The sequence below is a fragment of the Phalacrocorax aristotelis genome, chromosome 8 (genome assembly GCF_949628215.1).
Source record: "Phalacrocorax aristotelis chromosome 8, bGulAri2.1, whole genome shotgun sequence".
Taxonomy (NCBI): Eukaryota; Metazoa; Chordata; class Aves; order Suliformes; family Phalacrocoracidae; genus Phalacrocorax; species Phalacrocorax aristotelis.
The window spans coordinates 3,011,244-3,027,723 of record NC_134283.1 but is presented as its reverse complement, the minus strand read 5'-3'; the positions used below and the strand labels follow the sequence as shown (position 1 = coordinate 3,027,723).

The 16,480-nt window shown below is 55.6% G+C and overlaps 1 protein-coding gene across 8 annotated transcripts in view; it reads right to left on the bottom strand.

Annotated features, from left to right (window-relative positions):
* Positions 1–2,065: 2,065 nt before the first annotated feature.
* Positions 2,066–16,480, bottom strand: part of KIAA0513 (KIAA0513 ortholog) — a 30,108-nt gene continuing 15,693 nt past the window's right edge. For 5 of the 8 annotated variants that reach the window (XM_075101217.1, XM_075101218.1, XM_075101216.1 and 2 more), the window contains exons 2-12: positions 13,152–13,634; positions 12,256–12,355; positions 11,726–11,799; positions 11,516–11,586; positions 10,782–10,989; positions 10,333–10,373; positions 9,724–9,802; positions 9,327–9,404; positions 4,898–4,978; positions 4,489–4,583; positions 2,066–4,370 (exon numbers count right to left, since the gene is read on the bottom strand). In XM_075101217.1, the coding sequence (XP_074957318.1) occupies positions 4,321–4,370; positions 4,489–4,583; positions 4,898–4,978; positions 9,327–9,404; positions 9,724–9,802; positions 10,333–10,373; positions 10,782–10,989; positions 11,516–11,586; positions 11,726–11,799; positions 12,256–12,355; positions 13,152–13,489 (1,215 nt within the window). In that variant the 5' untranslated portion in view covers positions 13,490–13,634 and the 3' untranslated portion in view covers positions 2,066–4,320. Of the gene's footprint in view, positions 4,371–4,488; positions 4,584–4,897; positions 4,979–7,554; positions 7,585–9,326; positions 9,405–9,723; positions 9,803–10,332; positions 10,374–10,781; positions 10,990–11,515; positions 11,587–11,725; positions 11,800–12,255; positions 12,356–13,151; positions 13,635–16,480 lie in introns of all 8 variants that reach the window. The other 3 variants (XM_075101214.1, XM_075101215.1, XM_075101213.1) reach the window with 1 other exon arrangement.

Here is a 16,480-nt window from a genome sequence, read left to right as displayed (position 1 = left end):
CAGGCTGCTGCAGTGGGCACTGGAGGGATTTTTCCCATGCCCAAAGCAAGGGGAGGATGGGGAGATGCAGTCCCAAAGCAAAGCCCGAGCACGGTGAGAGGTGCAGCCCCGCATTGCGGAGCCCGCTGCGGGCGAGGGCCAGCCCTGAATTCCCTGAATGCTGCTGTCAAACTTTCCAGCACGGCTTTAAATACACCAGCCCTTGACTGGCTCCAGCTGGCCGAGCAAGCTGGCAGCAGCGTGCGGATGAGAGCAGCTAGGAAGAGTCAAAGCATTGCCTGCTCAAGAAAAAAAAAAAAAGATTAAGAGACGGTCCCCATAAATCATGAGCTAGTTACTGACAGAGAGGACTCTCCTCCCTCTTGCTCCACACGCTGCGGCACAAATTATGGCCCCAACTTAGCTGTTGTTCAGTGATGAACATCTGAAAAGGCTGTGACAGATGAGAAAAGGGATGATTTAACAGCCATAAATCCAGCCAGCTTAGAGGTGTTTTTACAATCAAGCCCATCTTGAATCCCCTCTGTTATGAATAGTTATCACTCCCAGACACTACTACAATGGAAAGATTTTTAACAGCTTTAATAGAGATGCAATAAAACCCCCAGAGCCCAGTAAGCAAACGTCCTTTTTATCCCTCGAGGGAGGGAGAGGAGGCTGAGAGCCACTTGCTGCACTCAGGCTTGAAAGCTCAGAGCCAGAGGCCACCAAGCCACCACTAACCCCTGGGTTTAATGGGTAGGTGTCGCCATCTGAGGACTGTATCGGCTTTCCTAAAGCCATTGTATGAATGGTGTAATTAATATGCCACAGAAAAGGCTGGGGACACAAGCTGTGCCCTTGGTGTACAGGACCTTCCTCCTCTGGTGCTGCTTTTACCTCTGCCAGGATCTCCTCCTGCAGTTACCCAAATCACAGCTGATTTAACCCACCCTTGGGGATTTAAAATGAGGTTGGTCTCAGCTCAGCCAAAGACACACCTGAGTAGGGTGCAGTCCCTCAGCTGCCCCTCACCTCATTAATGCCCCTTGTCTCTCACATTACATGGGCTCAGTGACTCCCACCCAGCAGCAGGACAGGGTTGCTGCTCCCTAGTGCTTCAGGGATGTGTCCCAGCTCAGGGTTAAGGATCTCACTCCCTCTTGCTATGCATGTAGCCTGTAGCCTCTCCTTACCATTCTGCAAGTGCAGGCTGCACCCAGCCTGCAAAATCAGCGGCCGGGGGGTGCTGGGGGTGCACCCACTGCAAAGGGCATCCGGCGCTGAGCAAATACCTGAGGAATAAGCTCCTCCTTATACACACAAGCTTATCAGGTGAGGTGACAAGTAATTCATTGGACAGAGGGAACAAAAGCCGTCCAAGGGCACGTGGCTTCTGATTCTCTGTAGCTGGTCAGCCCATTCCCACGTAAAACCCCAGGTGAGACATCTGAGCACGGACCATGGGGCTGATGCGTTTTCCCTCCTCCAATGGTGAATCTATGGAGTGCTCCGAGGAAGGTAGTTAAAAAAATGGAAGGAGCAGGGCATGCTGCTTCCTAAGAGAAATGTGGCCGTGAAACCCTGCTCCTGGCCATGGAGAGAGAACCCAGCACTGCAGGGCAGGGAACAGGCTCAGCTTGGCCATACGGAGACCCAAGGGGATGCGGTCTCTGAAGCCTGGGTGGAGGATGACACTCCCGGCCCATTAATCTAAGGGAACATCTTTTTTTAATGAGATAATACTGAGTAATTGATTCTTAAATACACCGAAATCAAACGTCCCGAGGCCGGAGCAGGATCCCAGCTTCATCGTCAGATCAACAGCGGCTGGCAGAGATTGAGCGCACAGGGGAAAAGAAAATAAAAATTAAACCTCCTTCGTGTGCCTAGTTGGCTCCGGGGCAAACACTAACGTTTCTTTAAAAGGTGCATCAATTTTTCCCTATTAAAAAAGTAGGTCATCAAAAGGAAGAAGCCAGTGGGGGGCTGGGCTGGGGAAGGCACCTGGGACCATCGAGGCCAAGCAGGCAGCGTGGAGAAGATCTATCTGATTAAAACACATGACAACGGCTGAGCAAGAAAGTAATTTTTAAGACAATTTATTCCAATCTCTCTCTCTCACCCCATCCTTCACACAGTCCCAGTTGGGAAGGGTTTACAGATATTTTTTATTTTATTTTAATATTTTTTTTTTAGAAAAATACACATGCAAATAATATATATTTTACTGCTGAACTTTTTTACATGTTGGAAAAAAAAAAATAATAAAGAAACAAAGCAGGATTTCAGGAAGGCCCGAGTGGAGACAGAGTTGGGGATGCCACGGGGATGGGATACGCCAGGATGCAGGTCTCGGTGCTGAGCTGCCTGATGCTCGTGCTCCAGCACAGCCTTTCTAGCTGAAAAGTGTTTGTCACAAAGTGCACGTTAGTCCCCTCTGGCAGCCCCTGGCCCTGACAAAATCTTCTCTTCACTAATTCTGCCCAGATTTGGGAATGGCCAAGGGAAAGCCAGTGCTGGATCTGATCCTTCCTCTGACACCCGGCATAGAGCAGAGTCCCAGCTCCGTGCTGGCAGGAGCCAGAGCTCCCAAAATGCAGGCAGCAAGGGAAGCCCAGCTTAGGGAAAAAGCATCATTTTGATGCTAGGAAATGACACCAGAAACTAAGAGCTACATGGAAAAACCGCTGCTATGCTATTTATCTTATGGGATACAGCTGACAGCACGGGGGAAAACGGGCTGATGGTCCCTTGAAACCTGGACTCATGTTCCAGGACAATGTTTTTTGGGGTGAGACCGAGTGCTGGACTGGAGGGGCTGGGGTCTTCTGACCCCATGGACAGAGCTGACCAGGTCCCATCAGAGCAGGGATGTCCCCAGCTTCTCCGCAAATGCCATGCAAGGTCTGTGGGGAAAAACCAGATACGCTGCATACCAGGTAGCTGCCATCACTTGAGCGGAACAGGAGTTGTACTTAAGACAGGGCTATTTCAGGTTTGATTGATGATCAGCTGGAGCGAAGGGGCTGGCAAGGGAGAGGGCAGCGAGGTGCAGCCTGGGGTAGGAGGGTGATTAATGCAATGCCATGGCTGCTGCAGGAAGCCAGGAGGCTTCAGGAAAGGCCACAAGCCCACGGCAGCCCCGATGCTGACGATGCAGCAGGGAGTGGGTGCAGGGGGAAATTGCCCTGCAGCTGCTTTGCTACCTCCTCCCAAGCTGCTTTCAGGCGGTGCTCCTCTGCCTCCTCTCCCAGCAGTCCCACCCAAGGCCATGGCTTTCTTCCCGCTGATCCAGGCTAACAATGTGGAGCAAACTGTGTTTTCTCTCTGCCCAGAGGTATAAAACCACACAGGCAGCACAGGGAAGGTTTCCCAAGGGAAGGATTTCCCCCCACCTCCCAAGGAGCCTTATACCAAGGAAGGCAGCGGCACTTTGCCAGCCCCATCGCTGCTCCCAGCGAGCCCCTGCACTGCCCATGTCCCCAGGCAGCGGTGACACCTCTGGATACACCACTGCCAAACTGACCCCAAGCCTCCCGTTGGCCGCTGCATATCCCAAGCATCGCCATCCTCAGCAGCTGGCTCCCGCCTTGCCAGAGCAAACCCACTTGCTACGAACGCCCGGTGCCTCACTACGGAGGGAGATGGGTCAAACCAGAGGCAGAGTCGGCTGCTCTCCCCCAACAGTGGCTTCCCTCGGCAGCTGGATGCGGCCCCTGCCCTCACCTCCTGTATCCCTGGTCCAGATCCAGCCTCCGTTCTGCTCGCCAAGCAGATGCCAGCAGGGAAAGGCAGCAGGACACTCACAGCCTTGGATTCCTCCGGATTTACCACCATCCACGGCAGCCTCGGAAGGGCATCAAGCAGCAAACGCATTTGGCAGCGCTGCACTCGCTGCCATTGTGTTATGAAACACCGGAGACAACAGGCAGTGTTTCACGGCAGAGCTGGAGACACGGCGGTCCAGCTCCCACAAACACATGGGGGGCTGCAGCAGTCACTCTCTTTTTGCTTTTCTCTTTGTTTTTTGTTATTTTGGTTTTGTCTTTTTTTTTTTTTTTTTTTTTTAACTAACAAAATACACTTTTGGGACTGTCTACTCTGAAAATAGATCTGGGAGGGTCTGGCGAGGGAAGGAGGGGGACTGTTTGGCTTCTATTTCTACCGGCTGTCCTGGTGCAGCTCTAAAGTTTGGATCATGCAGGTTTTATTGCAGCTTGTGTGTTTGATTTTTTTTAGGTAGCCCAGCTTCGGCTTCAGGTAGCCCCAGAGTTGGGTTTCTCTCCCCTCCCCACCCACTCTGGCCACCGTCTCTCCGCCGCCGTGCCAGCCAGGCGGTTATTCGGTGGCCATCTGCTCGATGTGGTCGCTGAGCAGCTTGTATTGCTCTGTGGAGGAGAGAGAAAAGGGTGCTGGGAGGGTGCAGAAGCATCCCAGCCAGGCAGGCGGGCTCCATCCCTCCGGGACCCCACAAAGCGGGTGCGCATCCCCCAGTGTCACCCCTACCTTCATCCAAATTGCCGATGGTCGCCTGCTTCTTCAGAAAGTCGCTGCAGAGCTTCTTGTTCAGGCCGAACGCCAGCATGTTGTGAATGAAGGTGCTGAGGAAGGACAGAGATGCTTTTAGTGAGGGAAGGGCCAGGCTGCTCTTTCTTCTCCCCACCTTCCTCTTCCTCTCTGCAGCCCCTTGTAGCAGGTGCTGGGATGACACTTGGCTGTGGGAGACCATGCTAGGTCCCTGCAGTGCCCAGATTTGCAATGTAAGGGACAGGAGCAGGTCCTGGGAAGAAGCGTCAAGCATCCTCTGCACCATAACAGATGTCCCCAGAACATCTGTAAGGTATCCCACCCACAGCTGGCGAGGAGACACCAGGGAGCCCGGCTGCAGGAGGGATGGTCCCGGAGCCCTGCTCACCCCAGCTGCCCGAAGGTGATGTTCTCATTGAAGCGGAGACTGTCATCACGCTCCTCCTGCGTCATGTGGCACCACTTCTCCCTGCAAGGCACAAACCCGTCTGGCACCACCGTCACCCTGGGATCCCCTGTGTGCATCCCTCCCCGCTCCCCGGGGCCACCACGGTGCCCGAGGACAGGAGGGCACCAAGCACCTGCCAGCGGTGCTGGATGAGCTCGCACACCTGCATCCATCCACAGATCTCTTGCCCCGGGGAAAAGCAAGAGACCCCCCCCAGGAAAAAGTCTTCTTCAACCTTAGTTTTCTCCTGAAGGCCCTGATTAAGAGCTAGGAAATAACATTGGCCTCTCCAGCACAGAGCTCATGTCTCTCACCTTTGATGCCATCATTTCAGCAGGGGGGACAAGCGAGAAGCAGGGGGGTTTCAGCTCTTGGGGATGGCCGTCCCAGCAGGGCTCTGCTGAAGCCCCCACCTACCAGGCACCTCTCCCCATCTGCAGTGGGGCTTCAACTCCCCAAGGCCCTAGGAAGCTGCTCCCCAAACATACCTCCCCCCTCCGACAGCATGGGGGGCTCCCATACCCCTCCCCACGGCCCCATTTGGGGGCTGAAGTCTGGAATCACAGCACTGCCCTGAGGATGCTTTGGCTCCACTCTGGCTCCCTGGCAAATGCAACCGCAGCATTGCCTTAAAGGAAGGGTTTTTAAGCTCTAGATGTTTGCAACCAAGTCTAGGCAGTGGCAGGAGTCTCCATCCAGGTGTCCCATTTGCAGGTCTTTGGGAATAAAGCCTGTGTCATGGAAATATCACTACGGTGGTGCAACGCTCAGGTGGTGGCGGGGGGGCTCAGTGCATGCACGCCAGGGAAACTACAGCTCCAGGGTGAAGCCAGCCCCCTTCTGAGAAGTCAGGTGAGGTTACAGCCAAGGATAAGAGCAGGAAAAGCAAGGAAAAACAGGGATAGGTAGAAGAAGAATAGCTCTATGGAGGAGAAGGAAGAGAACACCAGGAGCGACCGCAGGCTTGCAGCTCGCGGTAGCTCGCCGGCACGCTGAGTGGGATTGGAGGAGCTGTGTCGGGTGAAAACAGCACTGGGAAGAAGGGTGTCTTGCAGTAAATTCAGTCATGTTAGCTCAGCCCCAGTGCACCTTCGTGTTGCTCAAACTGGAAAAGGATGAGTGCTCAGTCAGGCCAACCCCACAAAGGGGAGCCTGTTCTCACGCAAGTCAGCCCAGACCGGGCGTGAGAAAGCTGCTGGGCTGAGCCTTTGGTCTCCAGGGGTAGCTGCTATATTTATAGGGCTCTGGAAACTTATATACGTTTAAAGGGATTAAAAAAAAAAAAAAGGTATAATTTCTCCCAGGTAAATCTTACGATGGCAAATAAAAACCACATCCAAACCTGGAGGTTAAAAAGAAAAAAGAATCAAATTAAGGGGCTTTGAAATCTGGAAGCAAAGCTTCACAGGACTCACTGGCCCACTTACAGAAGAAGCATATTTGTAACTATTTTTTTCCTGCCTTTTTATGTTTTTGAGGGAGGAAGGGGAGGAAAAAAATATATCAAAGTGCCCAAGAAAAATTTGCTGTGCTTCTGGCTTGTTAGTCAGGAGTAACATACCTGGGAAGGGGGAAAGCCCACATGTGGCATTACTCAAACACTTTGATCTTTATAGCGGCACGGCGGGGCAGGCGCAGGGGTGCGTAACCCCACGGGCTGTGCTAACACCTTGCCTGTATTTCAGGGTACCCAGGAAAGCCTCGCCGCGGCAGGGCAGTGGCGAGAACCATGCTGGTGAGACGTGGCTTTGGCCGCTTGGCATCGCTCATCTTTCAGCAGCAGCATTTCACCCCGCACAGCTAACCTGAGCAATGCTCTGTCTGAGCAATATTTAAGTTATCTAGCTGTCGGTGCATGCCTTAGCCACGTGGAAGATTTCCTGCCAGGCTTCAAAGAGCCCTCATCCTCTTGCTGGTGCCATCACTTCAAGTGATTTGCTCCAAGATCGAATATCCCACGCTCCGGCAACAGGGCAATGACTCTCCCTGCTCCCCAATTCCAGCTGGGAGCATGGATGGATGCGGCTGCTTTTGAGCTTTGCAGCCCGGAGGACGCGCTCGCCATCGCGACATGCAGCCCTGTTTGCATTTTTCTTTTTATCTAGGGATGGCAGCACAAGAGTGCCTTTAAAAAAAAAATAGAAGGACCAGCTTTTGCAGCTGGCAAAGGATCCTCGGCACATCTACGCGGCAGCAGAAGCCAGGAGCAAGCGGGAAGGACAGGAGAGGGGGATGCTTTCTCCACGAAGAGACTCAGTTCATGTCCAAACCCTGCCTGGGGAACCGTTCCCTGTACAAGCCCTTGGCTTCCCCAGCAGCTGGGTACCTGATTCCCACAGTAAAATATCACAGCTTGAAACCGGTCAGGTTTCTTTTTAAAAAGCCGCATTAAAGCAGAACCAATCTCAACCTTTCTGGCCCTTTTGAGGTGGTGATGCACATGAAGTCAAACCTCCGATGGCCATTCCTTTGTGGTGGAGAATGGCCTTTGAGAGCCCCCCTGAAACACGTTATCCCCCTCCCCAGGGCAGGATTTGGACCTGAAGTGAGCGTCGGCCTCTGGACACTAATGCACCGAAGTACGGGGACAGACACACCTCTTCTCCTCTTCCTCCCCAGCGTCCCCTCTGGAGTGGCAGCAGAAACGGGGCCGACAAAAGTGGTGCGTGAAAGATCATGCAAGACAGAGGGATGGAGGGGAAAGGAGAGAAGAAGAGATGGAAGAAGGTCGTTAGAGGCAGAGAGGAAAGAGAGAAAAAGAGGAGTTTAGTTCTGATTCCTTCCCCCATCCCTGCCCTCCCCACCAAGAGGAGAAAAAACCTCCCCAGCTCTCACTGCAGCCCTGGAAGGACGAAGCCCGGCCACCCCAGCAACATCCTGGCCACCCCACAGAGATGGTCACCATCACAAACCCATCACCACAGACCCTGCAGACGCCTGCCACGGTCAAGTACTATCCCTGGCGTTTCAAACCCAGCCCTTGGGATGGCAGCCCTCACCAACCAACTCCTCCTGCCAGGGTTTCTAATCCTCAGTCCAGCAAGCAGCATCCCCGTTCACCCAGTGGCTTCCATTATCCACTCCAGAGGATTGGCGGGGGGGTCACCACCACCTTCCAACCCCCCTGAGATACTCGGAGTATTCCAGGCTGCAGCTCCCGAAGCTCCTTCGTTTCTGCGGCGGAGGCAGACTCAGCCATCAGATTAATTGAGAAAGGCACTTGGAGCAGAGCAGCTGCCGGTGGCATATGTCCTTGTGAGACATTTGCTGCTGCTAATTTGGGGCTTAATCAAAGCAAATGCAGTTATGGTTACATTACTGTTCAATAGGTTCTTTCAGTGGCTTTCTTGGAAAAAAAGAAAAGCAATAAAGGGGAAAGCAGAGATTGATCGGTGCTCTGAGCCTGGCAGAGCATCCCGCGGTGTGAGCCAGGGCTGCCTTGGATTAGCTCGGGTTTGGGGAGGATGCAGAAGGGCTGGTTGCTTCAAGAATTGCCATCGCTGCTCAGAAAAGGGGCTGTTCAAATGCTCCAAGCTCAACAACTCTCACCCCAAGAACTCAAGGCCTCAAAGCACAGACTCGCAGCGGGACGGTCTGGCTTTGGAGGGGTGAAACTGCAGTCAAGAGAGAGGTGAATTGCTCGAGCCCTTGCGGCAGGTCCATGAGAAAGCAGGAGATGGGCATGAGCCTGGCGAGCGTTTCTCCCGCCCTTGCATCCCATGGTGTCCCCATGCCTGAGCACCCAGATGCTCCCTGCACAGAGCCACCCTCCAAAACAAGCAGCCCCTTCCCTTTGCAGGGTTTATCCTTACCCTCCCAGCCCTCGGGGCCGACCACACTGCTGTGTCCAGCTCTCATCCTTGCTGGCTGCCTGGGGTCGGTCCCCACACTGCACTGGCAGCACTTCCACAGCCCTCCCGGGGACAGCCAGGACCCAGGGCATCCCCTCCCCATCCGCTGCACCTCCCCAAAGAGCTGCACCAAGCACTTTTTCCCAGATCTGCTTGCAAACTAAGCATCAACAGCCTGAATCCTGGCTGGGTTTTCTGGACATACTTCTGGGACTTGCAAAAGCAACACAAAATAAGCAGGAGAACCTTCATGCTTCCAAATCCCTAAGAGGATGCACATCGCCTTCCTGCTCCCAAATCCTTAAGAAGATGCGCGTCTGCCTGGCCGAGGAAAGGGATTATTTCCCTTGCTCGCCTGCCCAGCCCGGAGCCCAGTGGCCCCGGCAGTTTTGCAATCAGGGGTGGAAAGCAGAGCGTTTCCCCATGATCAGAAATGCTTAGGGCTGTTAGCAGCAGAGGGGAATGCCGGGGGCTGGAGGGGACACGGCGTCTCCTCTTCCCACGGGGACATGTCCTACCTGGTGGTGGGGGACCTCTTCCTTCGCTCACAGTGCACGGCGTCGAAGAAGGCAGCATTCCAAAACCGCAGGTTGTGCCTGCAGGGAGGGAGGGAGGTGTTGGGGACAGCCACCCCCCATCTCCCCCAGACCCCTTCCAGGGCCAAAGCGATGATTCCAGAGTGGGCTAAGCAAATCGGGCAGATTTGGTCCATTTGTGGACCAGCTCCTTGTGTGTCTGCAAACACACTCTTGTTAGCACAAGGGCTGTGCAAAAACCACGGTCAGGTCTTTTTAGGGGCAGCAGCAGCTTAAAAGCACTCATGAAATTCTGGGGAATGTGTGGGCAAGGACAAATCCCCTCCCCCTGGGGAGGCCAATGCCTGGCAGGAGCCAGCTCGCCCCGGGCAGGCTTTACCAGATTGGCTGCTGCTTGAGGTGCATGTACAGGTAGATCTTCTCCCCTTTCTTCTCCTCCTCTGGGCTCTGCACAGAAACTGTGGGGACACACAGTTACATGCTGAGGCCTGGATAACTCCCACCTTCCCACCCACGCACAGACTTTGTGCCCCCCGTCCCCCAAAGCTCGGCATCCAAGCAGCTGTGAGGGCAAAGTCTGCAAACCAAATAATCATCCCCAACAACATGAAGAGGAGTTTTGGATGTCCCAGGAGGATGCTTGAGCAACTGGACCTCTGGTTCGGCAGCACATGTGGCTACCAGGGTGGCAACTGGAGCAGCACGAAGGCTCAGGGGTGGTGGATGCCCAAACCTCTGCAACCTGGTGCCACTGAGGACAAGATGCCACAAGATGGGACAAGGGCTGAGATTGCTCCAAAGCAAGGGGCTGTGAAGCTCTTTTGGAGCACTTCTTTAGGAGCTCAGAGGAGACAGCACCAGTCCCTCTTGCCCTTCTCCCCACCCCACACCTCTGAGAATGCCAGGCATCTCATACCACTCGCAGTCCTCACTCCTTCCCCAGAGATGCCTTGACCATGCCTAATTCAGCAATGCTGGCTCCACTCACCCGTCTTCTTCAGCTTCTCCTTTGGTTTGTCCTCACCTTCGCTGTGGCACAGAAATTAGCGTCAGGTCCCGAAAAGCCTGTCCCCCTGACAGCCCATGCAGCAAAGCCCCCCGTGGTGGGGGGAGCACCTTCATTTGAAAGACCCACTGTCCCCAGGGCCAGAAAGGTGGCCGAGAGACTGTGATGTCCATCCCAGTTGGACCCAGTACAGAGATGATGCAGAAGACCACAAATCAAGAGCACCATCTCCTAGAACCACATATCTCCATGCCCAAGGGACACGGGACTCCCAGACCATGAGACGCCCAATGACCGAAGTCATTGGGATCAGGCTAGAGACCGTCTTCCCATGGCCATGATAACCCCTGGTTCATACTGGCCTTACACCCAGGAGTTTTCTGGCTTGGTCGTGTTACAACCACCTGCCCACCCAATGGAGGGGTACCCACTCATTCTTTTTGGTGGTAGGACCCTTCAGTTTGGTCTCCAGGCCCCCGAAGAAGCCTTTAACATTCTCTGTCTTGGCTGACGTGTTTTTCAGCAGCCGCTCTGCGATGTCCTTCTTCTCCGCCAGCCAGCTGTTTGCCGACTTCAGGTACGAGTCGATGCTGCCCATGGGCTTCTCCTTGGCCTCCAAGGGCAGCGCGTGGGTCTTGCCTGTGGGCAACATGGCAGAAGCTCAGCTAGCCCCATGGTCCTGGGTGCTGCCAGCTCCTGGGGACCTGCTCCCAGCTACAAGATACACTGTGGAGACCAGGAGCCAGACAGAAACGACCCAGACACCGTCCCATCCCAATTCCTGTAGGTCTTTATTCTCCCCCCATTTTGGATAGAATATCCAGCCTCCCCATGGAGAAGTGAGCACCACACACCAAGCAATGAGCCAAGGTGCTTCTGCACTGAGGGTTTCACATCTCCAAGGTTGGGGAACATCTGGGGATCACCACATACAAACATCCCCGGCTAGAAGCAATGACAAACCAGCACCAGCATGAGGTACCACCTCAGCGAGGGTCTCCGGCAGGTTTGCATAGCTTGTGGGCCATGGAGGCTCTTTTCTGCTCAATATTGGAGTTGGCCAACGTAAGCTTGGGTACCCATCCAACACCCTTCCCATGCACAGGGCACACTTCACCACCAGTCTCCAGCACAAGCAAAGCCCATGGGTGCAGGCACCTCTTACCCACGTAGTAGTAGGTGAAACACATGGTCATGAGGTTCTTGGCAGGGCTGAAGTCATCCATCTGGTGACACCTGACATGGAGGGAGGATTCAGTGAAGGCACCCAGCGGTGGCAACCCAAGCAGCCTCATGGCTGCTGCCCTTCAAGCCGTGACTCTGATCTCAGGGGCTTTGGGTGATTGCAACGAAGCCCCAAACACCCACAACTTACTCAAACAGCACAAGGGCGAATGACTGCATCAGGCGGTAGAAGGTCTGCTCCGAGACGCACTTGGAGTTGCAGCGCTGCAGGCACAAAGCCCAGGGTTTAGCACAACCCTGCGGGGCACCTGCCTGCTGCAAGCAGCAAGGGCAACCCCAGTTCCCGCCCCGGGACCCCCTGCCGCAGGGCGGTGGGCAGAGAGCACAGGCGGTCAGGCCTCCCTCTCGGAGACGGCGGTTTGCCTCTCTGAATTGTTTTTCTAGAGAATAGGATGTTTCTGAGTGCTGATGGGATTTCATTTTAAATAAAACAGATGACTTTTCTCCCACATTGCAACAAGCACATGTTTAACTGCCTCAAGATGCATTTATCCACTTCTGTATCTCCCTGTCCTAAAGTTCCTCTTTTTCCCAGAGTTCCTGCCCTCCAAAGATATTGCTTAGGGCCATTGCTAAATTCCCGTGGCCTAAGCCTCCAGCCCAGGCTGCTGCAAAGCCCCGGTACAGGATCACTGCTCCTTTGCCCATCCCTCTCCTTACCTGGGCGCTCACATATCTCGCAAACCACTCCCTGCCCTTCCCATCCTCGCCGCTGCAGAGCTCACCAAACCTGGCCTTCTCTTCTTGGTCCAAATCCTCTCTGAAATGGGGAAAAAGAAAAAAAAAACTATTAAAGTTGAGGATGTGGCTGGCATCCCCTATCCAGCCAGCCCCCACGTCATCCCTCTTGGCAGGAGCGTCCTGGTGCTGCAACGCTGGGAGGAAGGCAGAGGAAGAGGGGAAGGAAGCATCCATGTTGTCACCCTCCAGCTCACACTGCTCTTTTGTTCCTCCCTGGCAGGGGGGAAACCAAAGGGAGAGGGAGAAGGGAAGAGCCAAGGACAGCCCAAGCAGAAGCTGAGCTCCAGAGACAGGCACTCTGCCCCAGAGCGAAAACAAGCCCTGTTGCTGCTCGTCATGCTCGGTTTGCTCAATCCTGCTTGACACGCTGAGCCGCGGCGTTATGGAGACCACAGCGATGGGAGCTGGGGGGGATGCAGAGCTGGGGGGGAAGCCGGGGGCTGCTGTGGAGTCCCAGGGCATGCACAAGCTGCTGACATTTGTACAGGCAGCAGCAGAGATGCCCAGCAGGGGAGAGGAGCTGGGGACCCCCGCCATGGCAAGACCCCAGCATGGGAAAGGGGAGAAAGAAGACGGGAGGGAAGCTGGGGGTGAAAGATGAGCTGGAGCATGCCCAAGAGAGGGGTGCAAGTGAGACCCCACATCCCCCCCTTAGCTCCAATGCTGTGTTACGGTGGAGAGCAACAAGCTGCATTAGCCAAGCACGGGGAAGGACACAAACCGATGCTCCCGGAGTGGGAAAGCAGCCAGATCGCATCCCGCAGGATGTCCCCTGGCAGCAGGCTCGGCGGTGCTGGCCGGCCCCGCTCGCTCACCCCCCGGTGAAGATCTTCTCCACGTAGTGCCGCATGAACTCCCGGCGCTCAGCCGTCGCCTCGTCCCGGGCCGACTCGGTGCTCTGGCTGGAGGAGAAGGACTCGTTGGAGGAGGAGCGGCGGTAGCCACCCCAGAGCCTGGGAGAGTCACCCATGTCGTTCTCGCTGTCTGCTGACTCGGTGGCATCGCTCTCCTCCCCAGCTGCGTCCCCCTCATCCCCCAGGCACCCGTTGCCGCTGGGAGCAGCGGGAGGGGAGGGCTCCGAGGGGATGCAGGTGGGTGTTTCAGCATCAAAATCAATGAGGTTCCCTACGGGCACGTCCAAGGGGGCCTCCATGGCTCTCCTGGGGGGACTCAGTCCTTGTCCTTGTCCTTCTGCTGCTCACTGGGACAATGAGGCCATCGCCAGCAGAATGCTTGGGACAATGGGCTGGCTAAGGCAGGCAGGTCCTTCTGCAGGGTGCCAGGTTACTGCAGGACATCTGAAAGACAGGGGGAGGACAAGAGTGAGGAGGGCACCCTGGGAACTGCCGCCATGGACCTTGGGCGAGGACACCTCAGGCCACCACCTACAATATCTACAGGATCCCAATAGGATGTTGGGAATCTAGAAAGGTCCCGGTTGACTGGAAGTGGGCAAACAAAATCTTCAAGAAGGGCAACAGGGATGAACCTGGTAACTACAGGCCCGTCAGTCTCACTTCTGTGCCTGGCGAAACTATGGAGATTATTCTGGGAGTTATCGAAAAATACCTGAAAGGCAACGCAGTCATTGGTCCCAGCCAGCACAGGTTCATGAGGGGAAAGTCCTGCCTAACGAACTTAATTTCTTTCTATGACAAGGCCACCCATCTAGCTGGCCAAGGGAGGCCAGTCGATGTAATCTCTCTGGATTTCAGTAAAACTTTCGATACTGTCTCTCACAGTATCCTCCTGGACAAAATGCCCAGCACACAGCTGGATAAACACGTAACGCAGTGGGTGAGCAATGGGCTGGTGGGTTGGGCTCAAAGGGTCACAGTAAATGGGGTTACATTAGGCTGGTGGCCAGGGATCCGTCTTGGGGCTGGTACTCTTTAGTGTCTTCATAAGTGACTTGGATGCAGGAATGGAAGGAATACTAATTAAGTTTGCTGATGACACAAAATTGGGATGCTGCTAACACTCTCGAGGGCGAGAGGCCCTGCAGAGGGACCTGGGCAGGCCGGAGAGCTGGGAGTCACCAACCGTATGGAGCTTAACAAGGGCAAGTGCCGGGTTTTGCCCCAGGGGCGCGGCAGCCCTGGCTGTACAGACAGACGGGGGCACGAGGGGCTGGAGAGCAGCTCTGCGGGGACCTGGGGGCTCTGGTCTGTGGCAGGCTGAACACGAGCCACCAGCGTGCCCTGGCAGCCAAGAGGGCCAACCATGCCCTGGGGGGCACCGAGCCCCACATCGCAGCCGGGCGAGGGGGGGGATTGTCCCGCTCTGCCCCGCGCTGGGGCGGCCTCACCCCGAGTGCTGTGGGCAGCGTTGGGCGCCGCAGGACATTGGGGGTATAAAGGTACCAGAGAGTGTCCCGGAGGGCCACGGGGCTGGGGAAGGGTTTAGAGGGGAAACCGTACGGGGAGCGGCTGGAGTCCCTGGGTTTGTTCAGCTGGAGCAGAGGAGGCCGAGGGCAGCCCTCATGGCGCTCTGCAGCTCCCTCCCGAGGGGGGGAGGAGGGGCAGGGCTGGTCTCTGCTCTCTGGTGCCCAACGCCAGGGCCCGAGGGAATGGCAGGGAGATGGGCCAGGGGAGGGTTAGGCTGGGCATTAGGGAAAGGCTCTTGCTCCAGAGGGTGGTGAAGCCCTGGAACAGGCTCCCCAGGGAGGCATCACGGCACCAGCCTGGCGATGTTCCAGAAGCACTTGGACACGGCCCTCAGAGACACGGTGTGAATTTGGGGTGTCCTGTGCAGGGACGGGGGCTGGGCTCAGTGAGCCTTGTGGGTCCCTCCCAGCTCAGGGCATTCTGTGATCCTATCAGCAGCAGAGAGGGACAGGACACAGGCACACCAGGCAGACAGAGGTGGCTGTTCTCCATCAGCCACGTGATTAAGCAAACCCATGCAGTACTTGCGTGCTTTCTGCAGCATTCAAGTGGTGTTTTCATCCTTTAGGCCAGAAAAGAGATAGTTTTAGCCCAAGCTCCATATGCCACATTTAGGATGTGACATCTCACAGCCCGATGGACAAACTGGGCCAGTGTGAGCCAGCAGCTGGCAAAAACGCTGGAGACTTCCCACATCAGCCCCAGAGAAGCATCCTTCTCTCTCCTCACAGGTCTGTCTGACCCCATTTGGAAATGGGACCGTCTCCAGGATGGAGCACCCCAGTGCACCAACTTGGTTAAACTGGGAATGTAAAGGATCGAGTCAAAGGAAACTGTAATAGGATGTGGATGTAGCACTCTGGGCTGTAATTAGATTAATTAGTTTTGGTGTCCAACCCAGATTGCAAAGGCACCGCAAAGCAGGTACAGCAGCCATAGGCAGCTCTGCTCTCCAGAGAGCGTGGGGAGCACAGGCCGGCGATGGACTGCGATGCTCTGGTGCACGCACATCCCGGGTGGTACCCAGCAGCTGCAAAAGGGGCAAAGAAGCGGCTGCCCTGAAGCTGCCTCTTCATCAGAGAATCACTCATGTCCTCAGCAAGCATGTTTCTGCCCCAGCAGATGGCAAGAGATGCCTTCTGAGAAGCGAGCCTGGTACGAGCAGCCACGCTGCAGCGGCCAGGTGTGGGGCCAGCGAGGGGCAAGGCAGCACGGCACAGGAGCAGGGCCAGCAGCACGGGTAAAGCAGTGGCACCCCCAGAGAAGCACCACAGCAGCGCTTGCCGCAGCCCAGCTGCCTTCAAGGAAACTGATCCCATGGCACAGGCAACCACCCCCAAAGCAAAAAGAACGCCAGCTTTCTTTAAGTGTCTCACCAAGACGAGCACACTGTCCCGGCTCTGGGGTTGGGAAAATAACCCTTCGACTGCAGGAGGAGCAGCTCTCCCAGCAGTGCCCTCCTCCTCCCCAGGGCCCCTTTGGGTCAGTGGGGTGCTGGAGGTGCTGGAACCCACAGGACAGAGAGGGAGCCGCAACACTGCACCCTCCCTGAGCATCAGACAGCTCATCACCCTGGCTGGGAAAAGCCCGTCACCCGAGTCTCCAGGACTGAGAGATGGCAGGGATAGAAAGGGGTTGCGCAGGGGAGACTGCCTAGGGCAGAAACTCATGCACCCACATGCACCCAACACCGAGCAGTCACCTTCCCCCTCCGCTGGCACCCTGCTCTCCCACCCTCCCTCACACCGAACCCTGCT